The following is a 24,376-nucleotide window of genomic DNA, read 5'->3' as shown; positions in this document are numbered from 1 at the left end:
ATGAAAACAAACAGCCGTTAGTACGTTGCCTTTTTATGGTGCGTCGCGAGTTCCAATTGTGAAGTGGGTACTGTTCACATATGGCATGAACAAACGCAATTCTAAGCTCTTGTCTGTCACTCTCAGTCAGCCTACACCGATATGTTAGAGAATGGCATAAATAATTCCCTATTGTATAACTGTTGTCAGAATGGCTTAGCATTGGCCTTGCTCCCTGTGCAAACCTAATAATACGATTCTAGAGATTTTAAGAAATGTAAATGATTCTGTTATTTATCATGAGACCATAAATTGCTACATTAATAAAGGAAGACATGAATATAAGATATTGGAAGGGTTAGGCTGCTTTCACACTTGCGGCAAAGCTAATCTAGCTTGTTCTGTCCGAAAACAGCCTGCCGGGGTTCTCCGGATCCAGTATAGCCGGATAGTCCTGCATGCCCTCCAGACCTCATTGACTATAATGAGATCCAGCAGGGATCTGATCGATCCCTGGCATAAATCACAGGCTTCAGCCAGACAAAAATCACTGCACTCATCACTTCTTGTCCGGCCAAATCCCATCTTTTATAATGGGGACTACAAACATTACCATAATAGAAAGAATATACATCTTTATTGTCAGACCAGTACCTATGTGTGTACAGTTGTAGCATATTTGGAACCATTCAATGGAAAAGTTTGTATTTGTGTTTTCTTGTGTATTTAAAGGGGTTTTCCAAGAATACTGATGACCCATCCTTTGGATTTGATCCGACACCCAGGACCCCCGCTGATTAGCTGTTCGAAAAGGCAGCAACACTCACAGTAGATCTACGGCCTTCTGGCTGTTTTCCCTAGACGACATGTTCTCAAAAGTGAAATCTAAATCAAATCAGTACTTGTTGAGACTGCCCTTTGCCTTCAAAACAGCATGAGTTCTTCTAGGTAAAGTTGCATGCAGTTTTTGAAGGAACTCGGCAGGGAGGTTCTTCCAAACATCATGCAATACCATCAGGGAGGCATCTAATTGCAGCAGAGAAATGACCCCAAACGTACATGGTCATTAAGATGTCCCACAGCGCTCTGATCTCAACATCATCTAGTCTGTCTAGGGCTATACGAAGAGACAGAAGGATTTGAGCAAGCCTACATCCACAGAAGACCTGTGGTTAGTTCTCCAAGATGTTTGTAACAACCTCCCTGCGAAGGTAAAAGGAGGTCACAACAAATATTTGATTTACATTTCTTTTTAGTTTTTACTCACTTAGCATTTTGTTAATTGATAAAAAGAAACTATTAACACTTCTATTTTTTTTTTTTAAATAAAAACATTTTTACTTTGCAGCATTTTTCTCATACCTGCCTAAAAGGCTTGCACGGTACTATGTGTGTGTGTGTGTGTGTGTGTATACATATAGATAGACAGAGTTCTGTAATATTCTATATTTCCAAAGGTATTCTCTTTTAGAACCATTACTTCTAGAGGAGTCCAATGATATAGCAGTACCAGTTAGAACATATAGGTTACCAGCCAGCAAAAAGTACTTCCGTTCAATCTCAACGTTGCATAAGGTACAATAACCCCTTAAAAAAAGCCAACTCATGGAAATCACATAAACCTACAAGAAACGGATTCTTTAAATGGCCATATGTATAAAAAGAACAATAATCTTTATTAAATAAGTCACAATAATATAAAAAGATGAAAAACACAACCACTAAAGTGCTGTACCGCGCGTTTCAGCAAAACATCTTCTTCTGGGGGTGCGAAGAAACGAGCGCCAGGGTGTGCGGTCCTTCTGAGGTTGACAGTAACAGCATGGGTAAGCTTTGTCTCATTGTATGATTTTGCTTTCCCTTCTGTGTGAGGGGTATTTGGATTTTTTCACCAGTCTTATGTTTGGTTTTGGTGAACTGTATCTGGCACTAGGCACTTTAAACTTATGGTCCATAGATGTCATGTCTGAGAATTATATACATTATGGTGTTTATATCGACCCCACACAGTTCTTATAGGTGACGTAATTATTTATTTACCTCTTGTCCCTCAGTGGTACCGCACTTTAGTGGTTGTGTTTTTCATCTTTTTATATTATTGTGACTTATTTAATAAATATTATTGTTATTTTTATACATATGGCCATTTAAAGACTACTTCTTGTAGGTGTATGTGATATAGCAGTACCAGTACACTGCTCTGAAAAACGTGGTTGTGGCTGTGCTCACCTGAAAGGATGTCACAGTAGGAAGCACAAACTGGGGCTGGGAACCTAGCACCAATTACAACACTGAAATCATTTAAAAAAAGCTTCATGAATAAGGACCTAACCACAGGGGTCTGAAATACGTAGAAGCTGTTAATGGATATTGAATTTTAACCTGCACTAAGAAAATAAAGACTGTAACTTTTTGGAGAAGCTGGACCTTTTTTTAATTTATTTCATTGCAGTACTCTGCTCTGTATTAGGAAACCATATAGGCTTACGTGTACATAAGAACCATATACTGTAAACTGTTAACACTACTGTTTTAGAAAGCATTCTCACTTTGCAGCATTTTTTCTACACGTTTGCATTGCACAGTACTGGATATGTGTGTGTGTGTGTGTGTATATATATATATATATATATATATACTGTCTGTATTTATTCTCCTTTTAGGCAGTGAAAAAAAGGTCATTTCCAGCTGTGATTCTGGTTCTTTAGAGATGCCAGTTCAATAATTGAGTCTCTGTATACACACAGTGATCTATAAACTTCCTGTGTAGCCCAAGCAGCTGTGCAATACACGCATTTCTAGTGAAGGATACAGGCTTCAGACTTATTGCATGAGGACGGGAAAGAATTAACTTATGACTTGGCCTTTAATATTGTTGTATAATGGACATAGAGGGTCAAGATAGCTGTCTTAAGCTGGGTATACTCAAAAAAAAAACATTTTTTAAATGATCGTCTAAAATGGACATTTATTCACCATGAAATTTAGCAACAGGACTACTTACAGTTGTATTATTCCCTCTTTACCTGCATAACCTTTTGTAGGTAAATCTACAATATCTGTAATATGTGTTTTTCTGTAAATATATAATATATATTATCTTTACAACCATTGACATAGACCATTATCAACAAGTTACACAACAGTCTCTGGTTACGGCTTTCTGTAGAGGAAAACTGTACCCTGCCTAGGAGACCTCCTACATTAATAATGTATTCACCTTTGTTATGCTTCTCATCCAGTTACCATTTCTTTCTGTTTAACACTTAAGGGATCAAAGTTCATTCTCTGTCAAGTCAGAATGATTATTAGTAGAGAAAGGGAATATTACAATTCAGTGTGCTCCGTCTTACTTATTTTACTGGACCTCTGACAGGTTTTAGTTGGTGCACAAAAAAAAAAACTGTGCTAGCTTTAGAACCCAGATTATTTCTTGGGATATAGATCTTAAAAGTGCTCACTTACTTTAAGATGGCTACAAAGTCTAGACCGTTCCTATGATTGCAGTCTGGCAGTGTAGTCTGGACCTGCCCATATAACAGTACTCAGGTTACGTAGTTTTGACCTCCACTAATCCAGCAGTCTGAATATGTCATCTGGACCATCCCCTGCAGTCTTTTTATGTAGTCTGGACCTCTACTAATACAGCAGTCTGGTTATGTAGTCTGGACCGCCCCCTATAACAGCACTTGGGTTATTTAGTCTGGACCTCCACTAATACAGCACTTTGGTTATGTAGTCTGGACCTCCCCTGATACAGCAGTCTGTTTATATTGCCTGGACCTCCACTAATACAGCAGTCTGGTTATGTAGTCTGGACCGCCCCCTATAACAGCACTCAGGTTATTTAGTCTGGACCTCCACTAATACAGCACTTTGGTTATGTAGTCTGGACCTCCCCTGATACAGCAGTCTGTTTATATTGCCTGGACCTCTACTAATACAGCAGTCTGGTTATGTAGTCTGGACCGCCCCCTATAACAGCACTCAGGTTATTTAGTCTGGACCTCCACTAATACAGCCCTTTGGTTATGTAGTCTGGACCTCCCCTGATACAGCAGTCTGTTTATATTGCCTGGACCTCCACTAATACAGCAGTCTGGTTATGTAGTCTGGACCGCCCCCTATAACAGCACTCAGGTTATTTAGTCTGGACCTCCACTAATACAGCACTTTGGTTATGTAGTCTGGACCTCCCCTGATATAGCAGTCTGTTTATATTGCCTGGACCTCCACTAATACAGCAGTCTGGTTATGTAGTCTGGACCGCCCCCTATAACAGAACTCAGGTTATTTAGTCTGGACCTCCACTAATACAGCCCTTTGGTTATGTAGTCTGGACCTCCCCTGATACAGCAGTCTGTTTATATTGCCTGGACCTCCACTAATACAGCAGTCTGGTTATGTAGTCTGGACCGCCCCCTATAACAGCACTCAGGTTATTTAGTCTGGACCTCCACTAATACAGCACTTTGGTTATGTAGTCTGGACCTCCCCTGATATAGCAGTCTGTTTATATTGCCTGGACCTCCACTAATACAGCAGTCTGGTTATGTAGTCTGGACCGCCCCCTATAACAGAACTCAGGTTATTTAGTCTGGACCTCCACTAATACAGCCCTTTGGTTATGTAGTCTGGACCTCCCCTGATACAGCAGTCTGTTTATATTGCCTGGACCTTCACTAATACAGCAGTCTGGTTATGTAGCCTGGTGCAGTGTGACAGAGTATTTTGTACCATGCCCTATAACAGCAGTCTACTTCTATAATTGTGGACCTACATCTGTAACAGCATTCTGGCTGTATAGTCTGGACCTCCCCCTATAATATCTGAATGTTTGGATGGTAAGGACATTCCCTTTGCAGCATCCTGGATTTGTATTCGGAGGGGTCCACTATAACAGCAATCTTTCTATCTCAACCAAATAATTTTTCTTACTTTAGTATATTTCCCAGTTGCTTAACTTCGTGTATTCCCTTACAGTTTGCTTGGGAAATGATAACAAGTTGACACAAATGTACACGGTTGACGAACACTACAACTTTATGAAGAGGATGTACAATGGATGCCAGGTTGTACTTGGAAGTCTGGAACTCACCCACTTAAAACGGAATCATGACCTATCTTTCATAAAGGTATGTTACTGAAACTCTTCTATTAAGTTCAGTGATGTTCGCATTTCTTTTATTTAAATGCTATTGTCAATGGGTCATAGCTCTGAAGCTGGCCATACCCATTAAACTGTGGTCAGCTGAACCAGGCAATTTCTGTAGGACCAGCCAACCATCTAATTTGTACAGGTGCATCTCAATAAATTTAAATATAATGAAAAAGTTAATTTATTTCAGTATTTTAATTCAAAAAGTGAAACTCAGATATTCTATAGATCCATTATACACGGAGTGATCTATTTCAAGCGTTTATTTCTTTTAATGTTGATGATTATGGCTTATAGCTAATGAAAACCTAAAAGACAGTATTTCAGAAAATTACAATATTATGTAAGACCAATTTAAAAAATGAGTTTTAATACAGAAATGTTGGTCTACTGAAAAGTAAGTACAGGATATCCCCTCAATACTTGGTGGCGGCTCCTTTTGAATGAATTACAGCATCAATGCAGTGTGGCATGGAGACAATCAGCCTGTGGAACTGCTGAGGGGTTATGAAAGCCCAGGTTGCGTTGATAGCGGCATTCAGCTCGTCTGCATTGTTGGGTCTGGTGTCTCATCATCTTCCTCTTGACAATACCCCATAGATTGTGTATGGGGTTTAGGTCAGGCGAGTGGCTGGCCAATCAAACACAGTGATACTGTGGTTATTAAACCAGGTATTTGCACTTTTGGCAGTGTGGGCAGGTGCCAAGTCCTGCTGGAAAATAAAATTAGCATCTCCATAAGGCTTGTCAGCAGAGGGAAGTATGAGGTGCTCTAAAATTTCCTGGTAAACAGTTGGGCTGACATTGGACTTGATATAACACAGTAGACAACACCAGCAGTTTGACATGGCTCCCCAAACCATCACTGACTGTGGAAACTTCATAATGGACCTCAAGCAACTTGGATTGTGTGCCTCTCCACTCTTCCTCCAGACTCTGGGACCTTGATTTCCAAATGACATGTAAAATTTACTTTCATCTGAAAACAGGTCTTTGGACCACTAAGCAACAGTGCAGTCCTTTTTCTCCTTAGCCCAAGTAAAACACCTCTGACGTTGTTTCTGGGTCATGAGTGGCATGACACATATAAAGCGACAGTTGTAGCCCATGTCCTGCATACGTCTGTGTTTGGTGGCTCTTGAAGCACTGACTGCAGCCACAGTCCACCCCTTGTGAATTTGCCCCAAATACTTAAATGACCTTTTCTTGACAATCCTTTCAAGGTTATGGTTATCCCTGTCGCTTGTTCACCTTTTTCTACCACACTTTTTCCTTCCACTCAACTTTCCATTAAAGGGAACCTGTCATCAACTTTGTGCTGCCCATACTAACAGCAGCATAAAGTAGAGACAGGTGAGTTGATTTCAGGGGTGTCATTTAAAAGTTAAAAGTAAGTGGTTGCCGAAAATCAACATCACAATCATTGCAGACTGGGCCTGGAAAAGAGTCCCGGCCACCTGAGAAGAGTCATGGTTTTTCATAAATTTCTGCTCTCCTCGTCCACCTGCTGATGACTGACAGTCTTCTACCTAGTTTTCTCCCTAGGAGAGAACTGCCAATCATCAGCAGATGGGTGAGAGAGCAGGAGATTATGAATAACCATGACTCTTCTCAAGTAGATTTGACTCTTTTCCAGGCCCGAGCTGCAGTGATTATGATACTGGTTCTCAGCAACCACTTACTTTTAGCTCATGAGTGACACACCGCTGAAATCAGCATTTCTGTCACTATTTTATGCTGCCCTCAGTTCAGTGAGATCAGCATAAAGTTGATGACAGGTTCCCTTTAAAATGTCTTGGATATAGCACTCTGTGAACAGCCAGATTTTTTTTATTTTTTTTAGCAGTTGTGGCTTACACACCTTGTGGAAGGTGTCAATGACTTTCTTCTGGACAACTGTCAAGTCATTCTTCCCCATGATTGTGTAGCATTCTGGACCAGACTAAGGGACTTTTGCAGGTTATCTGACTAGAGTGTGAAACCACAAGTCTACAATATTAAACTTTTTCACAATATTCTTATTTTCTGAGATATTGACATTTGGGTTTTCATTATCTGTAAGCCATAACCATCAACATTAAAAGAGATAAACACTTGAAATAGATCACTCTGTGTGTAATGAATCTATATTATATGAATATTACTTTTTGAACTGAATTACTGAAATTAACTTTTCAATGATATTCTAATTTATTGTGATGCACCTGTATTACAAGTCTGGCCAAAGATCGTTCAGCAAATGATAGGGAGAGAAAGAATGGGCATGTCAAATTTTAACCTGCCTGCTCCTTTGTTCTCATGAGAAATCAGCCATAGGTAGAGATGACTGAAGTTATAAAAAATTAGTTTTAGTTGCTTCGCCTAATTTCACTAAGAAATGTAAGGCTACTTTCACACTTGCGTCAGAGAGATCCGGCAAGCAGTTCCACCGCCGGAACTGCCTGCCGGATCAGGCAAAACGTATGCCAACTGATGGCATTAGTAAGACTGATCAGGATCCTTATCAGTCTTAAAAATGCCTGATCAGTCGAAAAAATGCATTGAAATGCCGGATCCGTCTTTCCGGTGTCATCCGGCAAAATGGATCCGGCATTTATTTTTTTCACCTTTTTTTCAGTCTGCGCATGCGCAGACCGGAAGGACGGATCCGGCATTCTGGTATTCTGAATGCCGGATCCGGCACTAATACATTCCTATGGGAAAAAATGCCGGATCCGGCATTCAGGCAAGTCTTCAGTTTTTTTCGCCGGAGATAAAACCGTAGCATGCTGCGGTTTTCTCTTTTGCCTGATCAGTCAAAACGACTGAACTGAAGACATCCTGATGCATCGTGAACGGATTGCTCTCCATTCAGAATGCATGGGGATATGCCTGATCAGTTCTTTTCCGGTATAGAGCCCCTGTGACGGAACTCTATGCCGGAAAAGAAAAACGCAAGTGTGAAAGTACCCTAACGCATACCTTTGTATGTAGCTGGAGCAATGATGGGTTATGGCCGATTGCGCCGCCCTCGTCATTGAACTCCCTTAGATGCTGCGTTCATCGCTGATGGCGGCATCTGAGACTACAACTTAGGCCTTTCAGGGGTGTCAGGGTAAAAAAAAAATATTCACCTTATCCATTGGCCTATTTGCACGCAAATAGATAAGGGGAGTATGTATTTTAATTTTTTTACCGCCATTTCAGGAAAAATAAATTAGTTACCACGTTGCTGCAAATCAAATTTTTCCTGAAATTCAGATCGGTCAGTTCCTTTGGCTTTGATTTGCTCAACACTAGCCATAGGTGTTATACAATGGCTTATTCCCCTCTCTCTGTTGAGTGTAGGAGAAATAGTGGTCGATCTACAGCTATAGCCACTGACACCCTTTAGTCAGTTTATTGGAAAGTGAGATAAAACCAATGCAAACATCAGGAAAACATACAAACTCCATATTGATGTAGTTCTTGGTCGGATTCAAGCCCCGGACCAAGGTAACAGTGTTAACCATTGAATTGCCATACTACCTGGACACACAGAAACAAGCAATACACAAAATTAGTAATAAATGAACATGTTGGGTAAGAGATTCTCTTTCTAGCAGCTCTGTGCTGTGGCTAATGGGTGAAAATGTGGATTCCCCTTTTGTTAACTAAGAATTTAATAGCAGGTTATTTGAAAATGGGTTTGTACACTAAACATGTAATCTGATTTATCCCAATGTTTAAAGTGCAGCCCTAATCTATCTGTGATATACCTCATACAGATTTATTATTGATTTTATTGATAAATTTCATTTTTCATGACTTGCATATAACCTGATAACTTGCTGCACATTTTACCTTGATTGTTACTTTACGTCCATGCAGGAAATACAAGAAGTTGGAGGATATGTTTTTATTGGTGTTAACGCTGTTAAGACCATTCCTCTGGTCAACCTTAGAATTATCCGAGGTAACAGTTTGCATAAGAACGCTGCGCTCTCCGTATTTTCAAACTTCGCGGATAGGAACGAAAAAATTGGTTTGGAGCAGCTGCCTTTGAGAAATTTACAAGGTATGCAAGAAGGTTCCTTTAGATTAAGCCCACACGGGATGTCATTTGTGGTGGAAAATTTGCTTGTATAGTACGTAGATGAAATTTCTGCATGCAAATCTGCACTGGAAAATCTCTAGTGTTTCAGTCCCATGTGGACATACCCTTATTGTTCTATAATAAAGTATTACGCACTCACTTCATTGATGATTTACATTTAATATTAAATCTTTTATCTATCTATCTATCTATCTACCTATCCAAATCAAATTCAAATAAGCTTTATTGGCAGGACTAAATATCAGTTTACTCATGAAGTGTTGTGTTTGAAATATGCCTTTAAATTACTATTTTTATAGAAATTATTCATGGTGGAGTTACCATAAGAAACAATCCAATGCTTTGCAACGTAGATTCCATGAATTGGAAGGACATTGTTAATCCAAACCATGTAATTGCTGTGGAAAAGAGTACCCGCACAAACTGTACGTATTCCTTTCAATAACTCGTGCAATCTCCTATTTCATCAAATTAGTGGATTGTCTTTCAATAACTAGTCATAGCTTACTTAATCACTTAAAGGGTTTTTACCAGGATTTTTTAACTGATGACCTATTATTATTATTATATATTTAAAAACTCCATTAATTCCATGGCGCTGTACATCAAGAGGGGGTTACACATACTTAAAATGGTTTTCCAAGATTTTACTACTGATAACCTATCCTCAGTATAAGTCATCAGTATCTGATCGGTGAGGGTCCGACACCTGGGACCCTCACCTATTAGCTGTTTGAGACTGTGCTCCTGGGTTCTCACAGCCGACTAACCACAGTGCCGGCATGTGACGGATGAACGTGTTGTCACTGGCCTAGGGAAGGCTGAGATAAGGTCGCTGCATTACTGCCTTCTCAAACAGCTGATCAGCGAGGATCCCGGATGTCAGACCCCCACTGATCTGATACTGATGACCTATCCAGAGGATAGATCATCAGTAATAAAAGTCTCGCAAAACCCATTTAATACAAATGATACAAATACAGTGAACAAACTGTTGACAGACTGGTGAAGAGAGGGAGAGGATAGATTAATGGGAGTCAGACACCCAGGTCCCCCTGCCAATCAGCGGTTTGAGATGGCGCTTGCAGTAGCGCCGCAGCTTTGCCAAAGCCATGTGACGTCACTTTCATCAGTGACATGTCCTAGATGCAGCTCAACCCCATTGAAGTGAATACCAAGCATAGCTGCTGTACAATGTATGGCGCTGTGTCGGACCCCCACCGATCAGATAAAAAAATCCTGGTAAGCCTCTTAAACTTTTATCAAGACCTAGAAGTATGGACAATCTTCTGAGGCTTGAACCTATAGTATAGAGTTTGCAGAGAAACAAACTTCAATTTATTGTTACACTTTTTTTATATTATGTGTTTTTTATAATGACTAATAAGGGAACATTCCCGCTACAGCCATGTGACTGATTTATCAGCCGTCACACAACCAGAGCCACTGAAGTCTGTAGTTCTATTCCACACTTGAATAACGGCCATTAAAAAATAGGACACGTCCTGTTTTGTCTGTTTTCACGGACTGACAGCCCCCATACAATTCAAGTGTTTTTCAGAAAGGCAGTTGTGAAAAAAACACTATTAAAAATGGACTGCCTTTCTGTTTTTTAACAGTCTTTTTCTTTTTTTTTTCTTACTGTCATGTGAATGTAGCCTAGAGTGAATAGATGTGAAAATTGATGTTCCTTGTTGAATGAAAGAAAATGTGGGCTTTTACTAAAACCTCTATCACGCCAGTGATTCTGCCATGTCCGCTGTGCGTTTGTGACAAGCTGGACTGGCTGCGGGCTCTCCCGCTGAGGTCCTGAACGTATGTGCGCCTGAGTTTTCCTGTCCAGCTGCATTATGTAAATTCCTGAGGATAGGTCATCAATATCTGATCGGTAGGGGTCCAACACCCAGCATCCCCGACGATCAGCATTTCTGCAGTTGCTATGGTTCCAAAAGTTGGCGCCAGAAGTACATAGTTGCATCCCTTGTATAGTGCACACAGGGGTGCTCCCACTGAAGTGCATGGGATATTGATGGTCTATCTTGAGGATAGACAATCAATGTAAAAGTACTGGAAAACCCATTTGATGTCATCTTTACTATGAGCAAAGGAAAACTAAAACTTTCCCATCTTATGCCAAGTTAGGTTGGTAAAGTGACACAGATGCTACTATATTATACAGTCTTTGCTGTTGCTGATTTTATCATAAAAGGTACTCATACACCCAAGAGGAAAGTTGACGATTTCTGTAGAATCTGCGAAATTAGTCATGTACATGGGAGCGTCCTTAAAATGATATACCGGTATATACAGAATTTGTCTTTAAATTGTCATTTTAATTATAGGTCCTGCATGTGATGAGGCTTGCAATGGAACGTGCTGGGGACCTGGTCCAGAGAACTGTCATACAAGTGAGTATATTGACCTGCTAGTTAACATCGCCAACATTTTCTGTGTAGAGGACCACTCATCATTAGAACGAACGAATGAAGATATTCTGCATTATGTGAATTTTCTATGCATAAAAAACAGTGACCAAGTCGTGTGTTATGGCTAGCATATAGAAAAAATATAATGATTTGTGCCTATGTGTAGTGTATATCTAAGCACGCATTTGTAGGTAGTTATGTATGTGAATGTATATTTATGTAATATGTGAACCCTTTCTGTTATAAAAAAGGAAATGACTTTTTTTTTTTCTTTTTTTTTTTTACCTTCAGCTACAAAACTCAGTTGTGCCCAACAATGCCCTGGACGTTGCAGGGGACCAATGCCCAGTGATTGCTGCCATAGTCAGTGTGCCGCTGGATGCACAGGTCCTAAAGAAACAGACTGCCTGGTAATATAAAAAGCTGTACTTGATTGCAGTTTTAGGGTGGTTTTAGATGCAGTTGTTTTAAGGAAAGTAGAAATTGTTCCTGTATGTTTCTCATTACTTTTGCCACAAAACTGTTCAACTGCACTCGACACACATGTTCAACTCCTTTTTTTTTCAGGCATGCAGAAGGTTTCGTGATGGTCAAACATGCATGGAAAACTGTCCTCCGCTGTATATGTACAATGTGAATACATATCAAATGGAACCTAACCCTTTAGGGAAATACAGTTTTGGCGCCTCATGTGTCACAAAATGTCCACGTAAGTAAAACTTCTGCCATGCCCGGATCTCAGTAATAACTAATAGTGTAGGTTAACGTACAAGAGGGAAGGGTTGTTTATATCATGTCAGTCAGTACAGAAGGAATTAGAGGAGCAGATCTTCCTTAAAGGCCAGTGTAAAGAGGTATCTCTAAAGAAAAAGAACCATCGCACTGGCGCCACCTTGTACAGTTGGCTCCCTATGTGTCAAAATCCAACTTTTTAACAAGCCTTGGAATAAGACAAGAGAAAATGCCAAGCCAGATATCCATCTGTAGACAGCTGTTTGAGGGTGCTTGCCCCTCATCAGTACGAATTAGGATTCTAGCTGGCTGGGTGCGATGCCTTGAATGCAGCTTCTGTAGGGTGCTGGATCTCCTTAAAGCTACTGGAAGTGCTCCATGGTATGGATGGAGACTTATTGGCAATGCTCCATTGGACAGGAATATGCAAAGAACCATTTCCTTTTTGCATATTCCTTTCCCATGGATCTCCTCTTTGCATATTCCTTTCCGATGGAGCAATAAGTCTCCATACCATGGAGTACTTCCAGTAAGTGTCCATACAGGACTGGTCTCTATAAGGAGATCCAGCACCCTGCCTGAGCCTCATAGACCAGCAAAGCTATAGAAGTCCTGACTGACTGTCCATTCAGATACTGACATTTTGTTGGCTTCCTCCTCAAGTTTATGGCCGTAAAAAGGATCTTCAATTTATGGACAATGATTTTATATGCATTGATTTGTTGAGTACTTGCCAATCTAAAAAAATTATAAAAAATTTACAGTAGTTGGTATTTTTATTTTATAGATAATTATATATCGACAGACCATGGATCTTGTGTTCGGACTTGTAGTTCTGGTTCATATGAGGTAGAGGATGAAGGCGCCCGCACCTGTAAAAAGTGTGATGGACCATGTCCGCAAGGTAAATATTCTAAGTGTTCATGTTTCCTCTCATGTTGTTGTTATAGACAACCATAAAAATACATTTTTGTATTCTAGAATTTTTATTAAACCATTGGAATTTTTATACTACAGAGAATTTTTAGATGAGCTCCCAGCCCTTTGATATCAGGGATTGTCTCTAGTATAGATCCCACATAGTGCATGGAAACCACCAACGTGAACCCAGCATTCTTCACTAAGAGAAAACTTGAAATTTGACTTAGTTTCTGTTAGATAATTTAGCAACTATGATGAAAGCTCTAAGAATTTTATAGCTATTATTTATTTATTTCGTTCTCCCATGGGGTAACTTGTGCTACAACTTCAGAAATAAATTTGTCATTGCAAAATTTACTTTGTCGATAAAAATTTTAAAAACACCTTTTCAGGTTGGATAAATAAATCAAATATAGGGATGTTTTTATGGTGTTTTTTGCACATGCCTTATTCAGCGCCTTTTCTGCTGAAAAAAAACACCAGCTCTAGATGTTAACTAAAAGAATTATGAAATGCAAGATGCACACACTATTTTTTCACTGGCATATTCTCACGTTAGTGGCATTTTTATTTTTTGTCTCTGACAGTCTTTAAAACAGTAGAATGCTAAAGCAATTGTGTTTTTTCAGATACTTTTCCACTTCATTCTCTATAGGGAAAAAAGCCTGAAAAAAATGCCTCATCTCAGCACAAAAACAGCACTAACAAATGCCTAAAAATGCATATGTTGTGCAAAAAAATGCATGTGGTTTTTATGGAGTTTTTTTTTGGGGGGGGGGGGGGGGGGGGGGGTAAAAAAAAACTCCAGAGCAAATTATTGTGTGAAGGAAGCTTTAGGGTAGTTTCACACCCAGATTTGCTTTTTTTTTTAAAAAACATTGCAGTTTTGATGCAGTTTTTGGAACCAAAGCCAGGAATGAATTAAAAACTGCATCAAAAACTGCATGTTTGTTGTCAATTCCCAATGTCTGGTCTTTTGTTTATAAAATGTAATCTTTTTATTCATTTATTCTATGCCTAGTAACAATTAGACAAGGAATAAAATCAATGTTTTTGCATCTTTCACGTTGAAAAAACAGCTTTTTTCAGCATGTTTTGTGCCTCCAGATGTTACATTTAAGTCTGTAGTAAAATCGAACTGCACTACAATGTGTTTTCCTTTGTAGCATTTTGGCAACATTTTTTTTTTCTTTTGCTTTTATGGGTCATAGATAGGAATGAGCAAATTTCTGTTTTCAAGTTTGGCGTACAAGGTTCAGGTTCGTGTTATCTAAGAATTCTGTGCTAGCGGAATCCAGAATGGAATTCTTAGATATCCCGAACACGAACCTTGTACACCGAAGTTAAAAACAGAAGTTCGCTAAACACTAGTCATAGATAAAGATGAGCGAATTTCTAAAAAATTCGATTTGGTCGGTTCGCCAAAATTTCCGAAAAGATTTGATTCGATCCGAATTTATTCGTGGCGAATCGCGTTAAAAAACAGCTATTTCCTGGCTGCAGAGAGACTGTATAGTGGTGCAGAACACTGTGCCTTGCAGTAACACATATAGGGAGTCTGCTGTGATAGTGAAACAATACTGTGAGTCAGTATGACATGCAGATGACAGGCGACGCTCTTAGAATTACTGCACACTTCACTTATTTGGGCAGTTATGAGGCCAAAACTGACCAAATAACTTAAGTGTGAACTCAGCCTTACAGGTCGATGTTAGCGCCAAGATGAAGCGCAGTCCTTTTACACTGTCATCAGCTGATTCCACATAGATGTCTATTCTATTCTAGTCTATTCTACCTGTTCTATTAAATGCTTATACAAGTAGAGCCCTCCCGACAGAGTGGAGAGGGTGTCAGCTCATTAACCCCCAAAAAATGGATCCTCTCTGTTGAGCATCCGCCTTCACTAGGTCAGCATTTGGTCAGTTATCCATCAGTATTGCTAAAACCCCCAAAAAACAGGAGTAGATCCAAAGCAGAGATGACACGTGAATGGAATCTTTGCATGCCTTCTGTGTTTTGTACTCGCTCCTATTTTTGGCTACCAAATCGTAAGCCAATTCTGATGCAAAATAGGGACCATGTCATACAGGCCTTACAGCTGCTACATAGACAGGATCTGTTGTGCATCTCATTTTTCCTTCCTTCTGACAGATCAGAAGAATGGTCAAATAAATGATGGTGTCAACCAGGCCAAAAAAGCAAAATAGTGGCCCAGTCATGGAGTAGGGAGGGTGGGAACAGCATGAGAAGACCACAGAGTGGCCCAATGACATAGTGTTGAGGTGGCAGAAGCATGAGGAGACCACAGAGTGGCCCAGTGACATAGTGGTGAAGTGGCAGCAGCATGAGGAGACCACAGAGTGATCCAGTGACATAGTGTTGAGGTAGCAGCAGCATGAGGAGACCACAGAGTAGTGATGTGGCAGCAGCATAAGGAGACCACAGAGTGGTAAAGTGGCAGCAGCATGAGGAGACCACAAAGTGGCCCAGTGACATAGTGTTAAAGTGGCAGCAGCATGAGGACACCACAGAGTGGCCCAGTGACATAGTGTTGAGGTGTGTCTGGGTCCTCTGCCTTATCTTTCTCATCGCCCTGTAGCTGCTCTTGATGGTCCTGCTCCTCCTCTCCTGTCACCTATGTAGAAAAACCACCCATTTCTCTGCACATTGCTTGTGCTCGAATGTCCTCCTCCTCTAGTTCAGCCCAGACAGGGTTCATAGGGCAGTGAGATGTAGTCGTCACGTCTCCTCTTCCCTGGCCAGCCAGATTTAGCAGCATCTGTTCCAGGACATGAAGCAGTGGAATGACATTGTTCATCCTGTAGTCCTGGTGACAAATAAAGTGGCCTCCTCAAAGGGCCCAAGCAAACGGCAGGTGTCACGCATAAGCTGCCACTGGTTAACATCGAAGTTAAGTCTCATTCATACGTCCATGTCCGTGCTCAAATCTGTGCGAAGGTGGTCAGTGATGCATCTGTGAAGCTGTCCGTAAAGGATCCGTGTTGGATCCGTGTGTCCATTTTTTTGCAGTCCGTGTGCCATCGACCCTGCACAGCTGAATTTTTTTTAAAAGCATCTCTTCCTAATGATCCGTGAAACATGGATACAATACGGATGGCATCTGTGTTGCATCCATGGTTTTCACGGACCTATAGACTATAATGGGTGTGTTAAATCCATGAACACAGACAAAATACAGCATGCATCCGTGCTAAAAAAAAAACAGACCCACGGACCATGCTAAAACACTAATGTGTGAATACACACATTAAAATGAATGGGGACGTGTTCTGTCCGTGGAGAACATGTACAGTACACGTCTGTGGAACACTGACATGTGAATAAGGCTTTACACAGGGGAGTACCTCTGTCCGCCTGTATCATCAAGAAATCGTTTATGGCTTTTCTCTGTTCATATAATCTGTCCAACATATGGAGGGTGGAATTCCAACTGGTGGAAACCGTCCCATATCAGTCTATATTGGGGGATGCCGTTCTGCTGCTGCAGCTTAAGGAGGGTGTGCTTTGCGGTGTATGAGTGGCTGAAGTGCATGCAAAGTTTCCTGGCCATTTTCTGGATGTCTTGCAGATGGGGTGAAGACTTCAGGAACCGCTTTACAACCAGATTGAACACGTGCGCCACGCAGGAGCGCATGGCTCAGCCCTCCTTGACACAGCTCCGACACCATGTTCTTCCCAGTGTCGGTCACCATGGTTCCGATTTTGAGTTGTCGAGGAGAAAGCCAGAATTCAATTTCTTGATGAAGGACGCGGAGCAGTTCATCCCCTGTGTGACTCGCACAGGCAAACTAGGTGCAGAACAGCGTGACACTGTCGAGCCCTGCACATGTGGTATGCAGGAGGGACACTGTGAATTGTCTCTGCAGTGGAGGCTGAGGACGCGGTGGAGGATGAGGAGACAGAGGCGGACATTGTCGCAGGGACCACATTTACCCAGTGGGCCATAAAGGACATATATTGTCCTTGACCGTATTTACAGCTCCACACGTCGGCGCTGCCGTGCACTTTGGCAGACACTGACAGGCTCAAGGACTGGCCCACCTTCTTTTCTACATATGTGTGCAGGGCTGGTACTAGGGTTGGACAATATACCAACGATATAGTGCGGTATTAAGAAACGGCGATATGGCGCTATGGCTGTTTCTTAATTACTGCAGTATTTTTAGTGACGTCATAGTGCTGACTGCCTCTAAAAGGTCCGGGGCACCTTACAGCCGGCACAGTGGAGAAGGAGGGAGTCCCTCCCCACTGTGATGCAGCTGCTGCTGCGCCACCAATGAGCAGTGAAGAGAGGAATAGGGGAGGGGCTGTGGCTGCTGTGCCACCAATGAGCAGTGAAGAGAGGAGTAGTGGAAGGGCTGTGGCCACTGCACCACCAATGAGACTTACCTTCTTAATACAAAAATAGACTGCGGTTGCCGGCCACATCACATACCCTGCACCCGGTCTCAATAACAGGAAGCAGCGATCCCGCGAACCGCAGAAACGAACTAATTGGCACGGTTCGGCGGGATACCTGTCATTGAGGCTGGGTGTCAGCTGTGTGATAAGGCCGGCACCCTCAGTCTATATTTGTATTAAGAGGTTAATTAAATTAGTTGGTGGAATGCAGTGCGCGCCCTCCCCCCCCCCCCCCCCCATTTTTATAAATGATATTCATTGGTGGTGCAGCGGCCCCCCATTATTACAAATTATAATCATTGGTGGCACAGTGCGCCCCCCCCAACCCCCCAGTACTTGAATTATTGATGGCCACAGGCACCCCCCCATTGTTATATTTATTGGTGGTCACAGGGTCCCCTCCCCTCGTCATTGGTGGTGCAGTGGTAGCTTCTGATCGGAGCCCCAGCAGTGAAATTGCGGGGCTCCGATCAGTTACCATGGCAGCCAGGATACTGCTGAAGCCTTCCATAGCTACCATGGTAAGCTCCCTGCTGCTGTGTGCACAAAGCCCAGGGCAGCAGGGAAAGAGTAAAGTCCTATTCACTCTAATAGAGCTCTATTAGGGTTACTAGGACAAGGGTTCTAGCTCATAAGGGGGCTAATAGTTATTAAATAAAAAGTAAAAAAAACAAACACCAAAATATAAAAATTTGAAATCATCCCCTTTCTCAATTTTACATATAAAAATATATAAACAATAAAAAAAAAATATAACGTATCGTAAACACACAGTTCGCCCTTTTTTGTCTCCTTGTTTTCTCAAAAATAGGACAGGACTGATCTATTATGGGCCGGACGTTCCATGAAATGCGGAATGCACATGGCTTTTTTGGCGTTTTATTTTTCTTTTGAGTGGTATTGAGTATTGCAATACTTTTTTATGGGACCGAAATCTAATCAAAATTTTGATATTGTGAAAACCCTAGTCCTCTCAAATCCATTAGGTGACAAAAAAAATGGCATCTAGCGACTATAAACCCCCGGAGCCAGGAGACCGGCGCTGGATAACACTCGCTGCACTCTGGTAGCTGCTGCGCAGAGAGGCCGGGGCGGGGGCTTAGATAACAGGCACTGCGCTCTGGGGTTGCGGTAATATGGCTGTAATGTGTAGGCGCTAAGACCCATATGGAAAGCACTGGTCTTCAGTAAATAACCCCCAATGTTTTATTTGGCTGAAAGACATGTTTATGATGCCAGGGTGCCCTTTCTGACAATGTGCACCTATGATGGGTGCACTCTGAACAACTCACTTATCAAGGTTTTCCGCTAGCATGTCCCATTGTCTAGGGAAGTGTCAGAGATAGCTGATCGCTGTTATCTCCAGCACTCCCATAAAGAATGAATGGAGCAGCAGGGTGCATGCCCAACCAGCCGCTCCATCAGATTGGGGTGAACAGTGACCCTGTTCTTGGTGGGGCAACTAACACATATTACTGTATGTGGGCATCAAGGAGACATTATACTGTATGAGGGCAATAAGGAAACACCAGTACACGATTTGAGTGTTTTTTATTCTAAATGGGCATTTATTGTGATATATATCGTTATCGCAATAAATTTCTTAATATCGTTATCGTGCGAATATTTTTGATATCGCCCAACCCTAGCTGGTACTGCCTTTTTCGCAAAGAAATGACGGCTTGGGACCCTCCACCTCGGCTCGGCACAAGCCATCAGTTCTCTGAAAGGTGCAGAGTCCACTACTTGGAAAGGGAGGGACTGCAGCACCATTTGGCCAGGAGCACGTTCAGCTTCTGCGCCTTTGGATGAGTGCATGTATACTGTTGTCTCTTGGCAATCGCTTCGTTGATCAATTGCTGACAGAATGACTGATGAGGAGGAGGAGGAGCAGGAGCATCAGGACCAGCAGATGATGGGAAGGACAGACAGCTCCCTTCGGCTGAGGTGGTGGAGCCTTGACTGCATCAAATTGGGAGCTTGCCACTGGGTGATGCAGCAGCTGTGGCAGACTAGACCACCGCATCAGAGCCACGGTTGGCTACGCTTAATTTTTTGCCCACCTGGCTACACTTAATTTTCTGCCCACAAATTCGGCAAATGGCCATGTACACCTCATCCGGCGACCTAACAAAAAATTGCCACACCGCCGTTTATGGCATTTTCACCCCAACACTCCGCGCTGACTGCCTGCTACCACTGCCTCCGTGAACCCCTGCACCGCTACTTTCCGGACCTTAGGCTCCTGCGAAGCGGGTGGTCTACCCCGAGCATGTTTGTCTCCCGACCTCTCACCGCTGCCACCCTGCTGACTCACTGCTGCACTGCCACCCTGCTGGCTCAGCCACTGCCTCGCACACAAGCTGCCACCCTCTTCTCCTGATGATGATGATGATGATGAAGCCCCTTCTTCACCCGGCTCCCGTGCGATCGACTACATCATCATCCTCTACTGTCGGCACGTCACTGATGTCCCCCTCAACTGTCTCAGGGCCAGGAGCCTGACTGTTCGCAACACCTGCTCCCCTGGGACTCTCATCATCACCACTTACCCGCCTACCAGAGGAAGCGGCAAATGTCTCTTCCACATCTTAGCTGGGCAGTAGCTGCTGACTGTTCTCTAGTAGCTCATCCTCACTGAAAAGTGGAGCTGAGCCTATGGCATATAATGCATCTCGCACTGAGGGAACTGAAAATGACAGAGGAAGGTTCAGGACAGGTGAGGGTACTGGGCCTGCTCCCAGGCCAGCCAACTAAGCGTCGTGTCAGGGGAACCCACCGACTCTGGGCTGGGGGTTTCTGATGTAACTTGCGACAAAGTCGAAGACCGAGTCAACCATTCAAGCACTGCTGGGTTGTTGGTCAAGACACGACCGCTAGATGAAACCGGGAGCTCAGGCTTCTCGCTGCGACTCCTGCTGTTTCCCCCCCTTCTTCTGCTGCTTTTGCCCACTTACCGAACCCTTTGAAGGGCCTGTTACCTGTCTGTCTGACATACTGTATAATAAAAGAATTAAATTAAAATAATACCCCCTCAAAAAAGGCTTTAGAACAATGTTACTCTAACGCTGAACGGCAGTCAAGACCTATATCTATCTATCTATATATATATATATATATATATATGTGGCGAAACCAACCTCGCCACTGGGTTTTGGAGAGGACTGGCTGCTGGCCTCTTGCCCCAGGATTATGGGCCATATACTAACTTTTAAACCCCTGAACCGATTCAAGTGAATTTTGGATAGGTTTGTCCCCACGTTATACTGTTTGAATTAATGTAAGTTATATGTATGGCCAATGTAAACTCACAAAGTTGTAACAATCTATAATAATTGTAACTTGTCAGCTTGGGAGGAAAATGCTGGGTGTGTTTCTATTGTGCCATTGTCCCATTGTGTGTTTAAATGGTGATGTCTGTCCTGTTGTATCTACATGTGTATTGGCGATCTCCCTTTGTTCTGAGAGATAATTGGATTGCTCCTCAGGTTGTCTCCAGACAGAGGGGAGGAGACCATGATGCATTGTGGGGATATGTTGTCCTATGTCCCAGTCTTCATTCTGGTCCTCTGGGGGCGTGAACGATTGGTTGCTGTAGTTGCATTGTATGTGTTGTTAATTACTGATTGGTTGTATTTCAAACCCCTGTGGGCAGTACTATGTTTTTGGTTTGAGAATAAAAGAGGCTGTACGTGAAGTACAGTCAGTTCCTGTTTCACCTTCAACATAGAGCCTGGTCTCATGTGTGTGGGGATTGCTATACGTGTATACTCCCCTGGCTATAACTACTAGCTCTTTTAAGGGCTGTTCCTGATCTCTGGTTTTAGGAGAGGTCCACCCACTGGAGCCTGGAGCCTTGTCGTAGGTCCAGGGTGGGTAGGAGACGGTGAGACCTCAACCAAGCTTCGGCGGTTCGTGGGGTCTGCAGTGCGTACGGCGTCAAGTGGAGTGCTTGGAGTCCTCGGAAAGCACTAGGAGCATTCATTCAACGGAGGTACCCGGTCGGTGTACCAGGTGATCCGTTACATTGGTGGCAAGCAGTGGGATGGCGTCCTAGTGTGAGGAGAAGCAGCTCGGAGACACCGTTCGTGGAGTTACAAATTGAGGGCAACGCTAGTATCCGTACAGCGCCCCTGGGAGCAGAGGTATCCAGCGACTTGGAGCAGACAAGTATGGAAGGCTCTGAAGATGACTGGCTGGCCGAGGTGAGGCAGCGAGTGGCCCAGTATGGAGGTAATGTGTCCATGGATATATACCAGGCCATCTGGAACCAGGTCACAGCCAAGCGACATGCAAGGATGGAACGAGAATTCCGAATGGCGAAAGAGAGCGAAATTGCCCAGCGGAAGGAGTGTTACAGCAGCCGAGCAGAGGCTGCATCCGAGGAGGTTAGCAGTCTCCCCCTGAGGCGGCCAGAGGAACCCGAAGTAGGGGTCCTCATAGACTGGTCCTGTGAGGAACCACAACAGGCAGGTGGAGACGAGACCGAGGTCTCTCCACCGGGATGCTGGGCAGCTGGCCCAGACGCTCAACAGCAGCCGGAGTTGCCAGGTGTGGACGCAGATGGTTCTTACTCGCAACTGTTGAGGGACCTCACAGACTGGTCCTGGGAGGACCCACAGATGGCAGGTGGAGATGGGACCGAGGTCTCTCTACCAGTCCTACAGGGATGCTGGACGGTTGGTCCAGATCTCCAGCCATCTCCGCAGGGATACCAGGAGGAGGAGGTAAGCGAGCCCTCCCCTTCCCAGGTACTTCCCAACCGAGTTCTGGGGGCAGGGGATGAGCCTGCGATATCCACTGATCTCTCTCCCCAACCACAGGGGGACAGCACCCCTAACTCCGATGGTGCAGATGGGACCACGGTCTCTGCACCAGACCTACCGAGATACTGGACGGCCGGTTCAGATCCCCCACCAACCCTGCAGGAATGCCAGGAGGAGGAGGTAAGCGATTCCTCCTCTCCACAGCCGATCTGCAACAAGGTCCTGGGGATAGGATTCCCTGACCACATCCCAGCGGAAGAGCTGGCATCTGGGCAGAGCGCAGTCGGCCTCTGCCCTCCCCTATCCTCTTCTCCAGAGCCGGACTTCCCACAGGCTACCCCAGCAGAAGAGCTGGCATCTGGGCAGAGCGCAGTCGGCCTCTGCCCACCAAGTACCTACAGCTCCAAGCTGGAGAACCACAAAGAGGCGAGGAGTAGCAGATGCCCACTCAACAGCTGGGGACATACAGAACAGAGCCAGGCCCCAAGATTCAACAGGTCCAGTATTGGGTTGTGGTTGGACTGCCAGACTAACTCCGGTACTGACCGTGAGGTCAGGTATCTGGTTAGTCTTCCCTGGGAGGGGGAGATGTGTGGCGAAACCAACCTCGCCACTGGGTTTTGGAGAGGACTGGCTGCTGGCCTCTTGCCCCAGGATTATGGGCCATATACTAACTTTTAAACCCCTGAACCGATTCAAGTGAATTTTGGATAGGTTTGTCCCCACGTTATACTGTTTGAATTAATGTAAGTTATATGTATGGCCAATGTAAACTCACAAAGTTGTAACAATCTATAATAATTGTAACTTGTCAGCTTGGGAGGAAAATGCTGGGTGTGTTTCTATTGTGCCATTGTCCCATTGTGTGTTTAAATGGTGATGTCTGTCCTGTTGTATCTACATGTGTATTGGCGATCTCCCTTTGTTCTGAGAGATAATTGGATTGCTCCTCAGGTTGTCTCCAGACAGAGGGGAGGAGACCATGATGCATTGTGGGGATATGTTGTCCTATGTCCCAGTCTTCATTCTGGTCCTCTGGGGGCGTGAACGATTGGTTGCTGTAGTTGCATTGTATGTGTTGTTAATTACTGATTGGTTGTATTTCAAACCCCTGTGGGCAGTACTATGTTTTTGGTTTGAGAATAAAAGAGGCTGTACGTGAAGTACAGTCAGTTCCTGTTTCACCTTCAACATAGAGCCTGGTCTCATGTGTGTGGGGATTGCTATACGTGTATACTCCCCTGGCTATAACTACTAGCTCTTTTAAGGGCTGTTCCTGATCTCTGGTTTTAGGAGAGGTCCACCCACTGGAGCCTGGAGCCTTGTCGTAGGTCCAGGGTGGGTAGGAGACGGTGAGACCTCAACCAAGCTTCGGCGGTTCGTGGGGTCTGCAGTGCGTACGGCGTCAAGTGGAGTGCTTGGAGTCCTCGGAAAGCACTAGGAGCATTCATTCAACGGAGGTACCCGGTCGGTGTACCAGGTGATCCGTTACAATATATTTTTTTTTTTTTTTTTTTTAGGATTAATTAACTCCCCCCATAAAAAATTATCACAATTCACCGCAGAAGGTCAATTAAGACGTATTCTTTTTCCTATAATTACACCTCCAAAAAATAAATATAACAATCGCAATTCACCGCAGAACGGCTGATGGGACGTACATATATTTCCTTTTTCTACACCACGTAAATGGCTGTAGTACAATGTGAATCCCCCGCTGAATGCCAATTATGACTTTTTTTTTCTCCTTTTTTTTCTATTTCTACACCCCAAAAAAAGAAATATATAACAATCCCAATTCACCGCCGAACAGCTAATGGAACGTACGTATATTTCTTTTTTCTACACCACGTAAATGGCTGTAGTATAATGTTACTTCACAGCTGAATAGCAATTA

General features: G+C 43.3%; 1 protein-coding gene across 1 annotated transcript in view; it reads left to right on the top strand.

Moving 5' to 3' along the window:
- EGFR (epidermal growth factor receptor) overlaps positions 1-24,376 on the top strand; it is a 210,698-nt gene that overhangs the window by 124,305 nt on the left and 62,017 nt on the right. The window contains exons 2-8 of the mRNA XM_040433365.1: positions 4,963-5,114; positions 8,987-9,173; positions 9,512-9,637; positions 11,555-11,620; positions 11,930-12,048; positions 12,206-12,347; positions 13,158-13,274. Of these exons, the coding sequence (XP_040289299.1) occupies positions 4,963-5,114; positions 8,987-9,173; positions 9,512-9,637; positions 11,555-11,620; positions 11,930-12,048; positions 12,206-12,347; positions 13,158-13,274 (909 nt within the window). The remainder of the gene's footprint in view (positions 1-4,962; positions 5,115-8,986; positions 9,174-9,511; positions 9,638-11,554; positions 11,621-11,929; positions 12,049-12,205; positions 12,348-13,157; positions 13,275-24,376) is intronic.

This window comes from Bufo bufo, chromosome 5 (genome assembly GCF_905171765.1).
Source record: "Bufo bufo chromosome 5, aBufBuf1.1, whole genome shotgun sequence".
Lineage (NCBI taxonomy): Eukaryota > Metazoa > Chordata > Amphibia > Anura > Bufonidae > Bufo > Bufo bufo.
The sequence above is the reverse complement of the archived record's forward strand: the minus strand, read 5'-3'. Positions and strand labels throughout refer to the sequence as shown.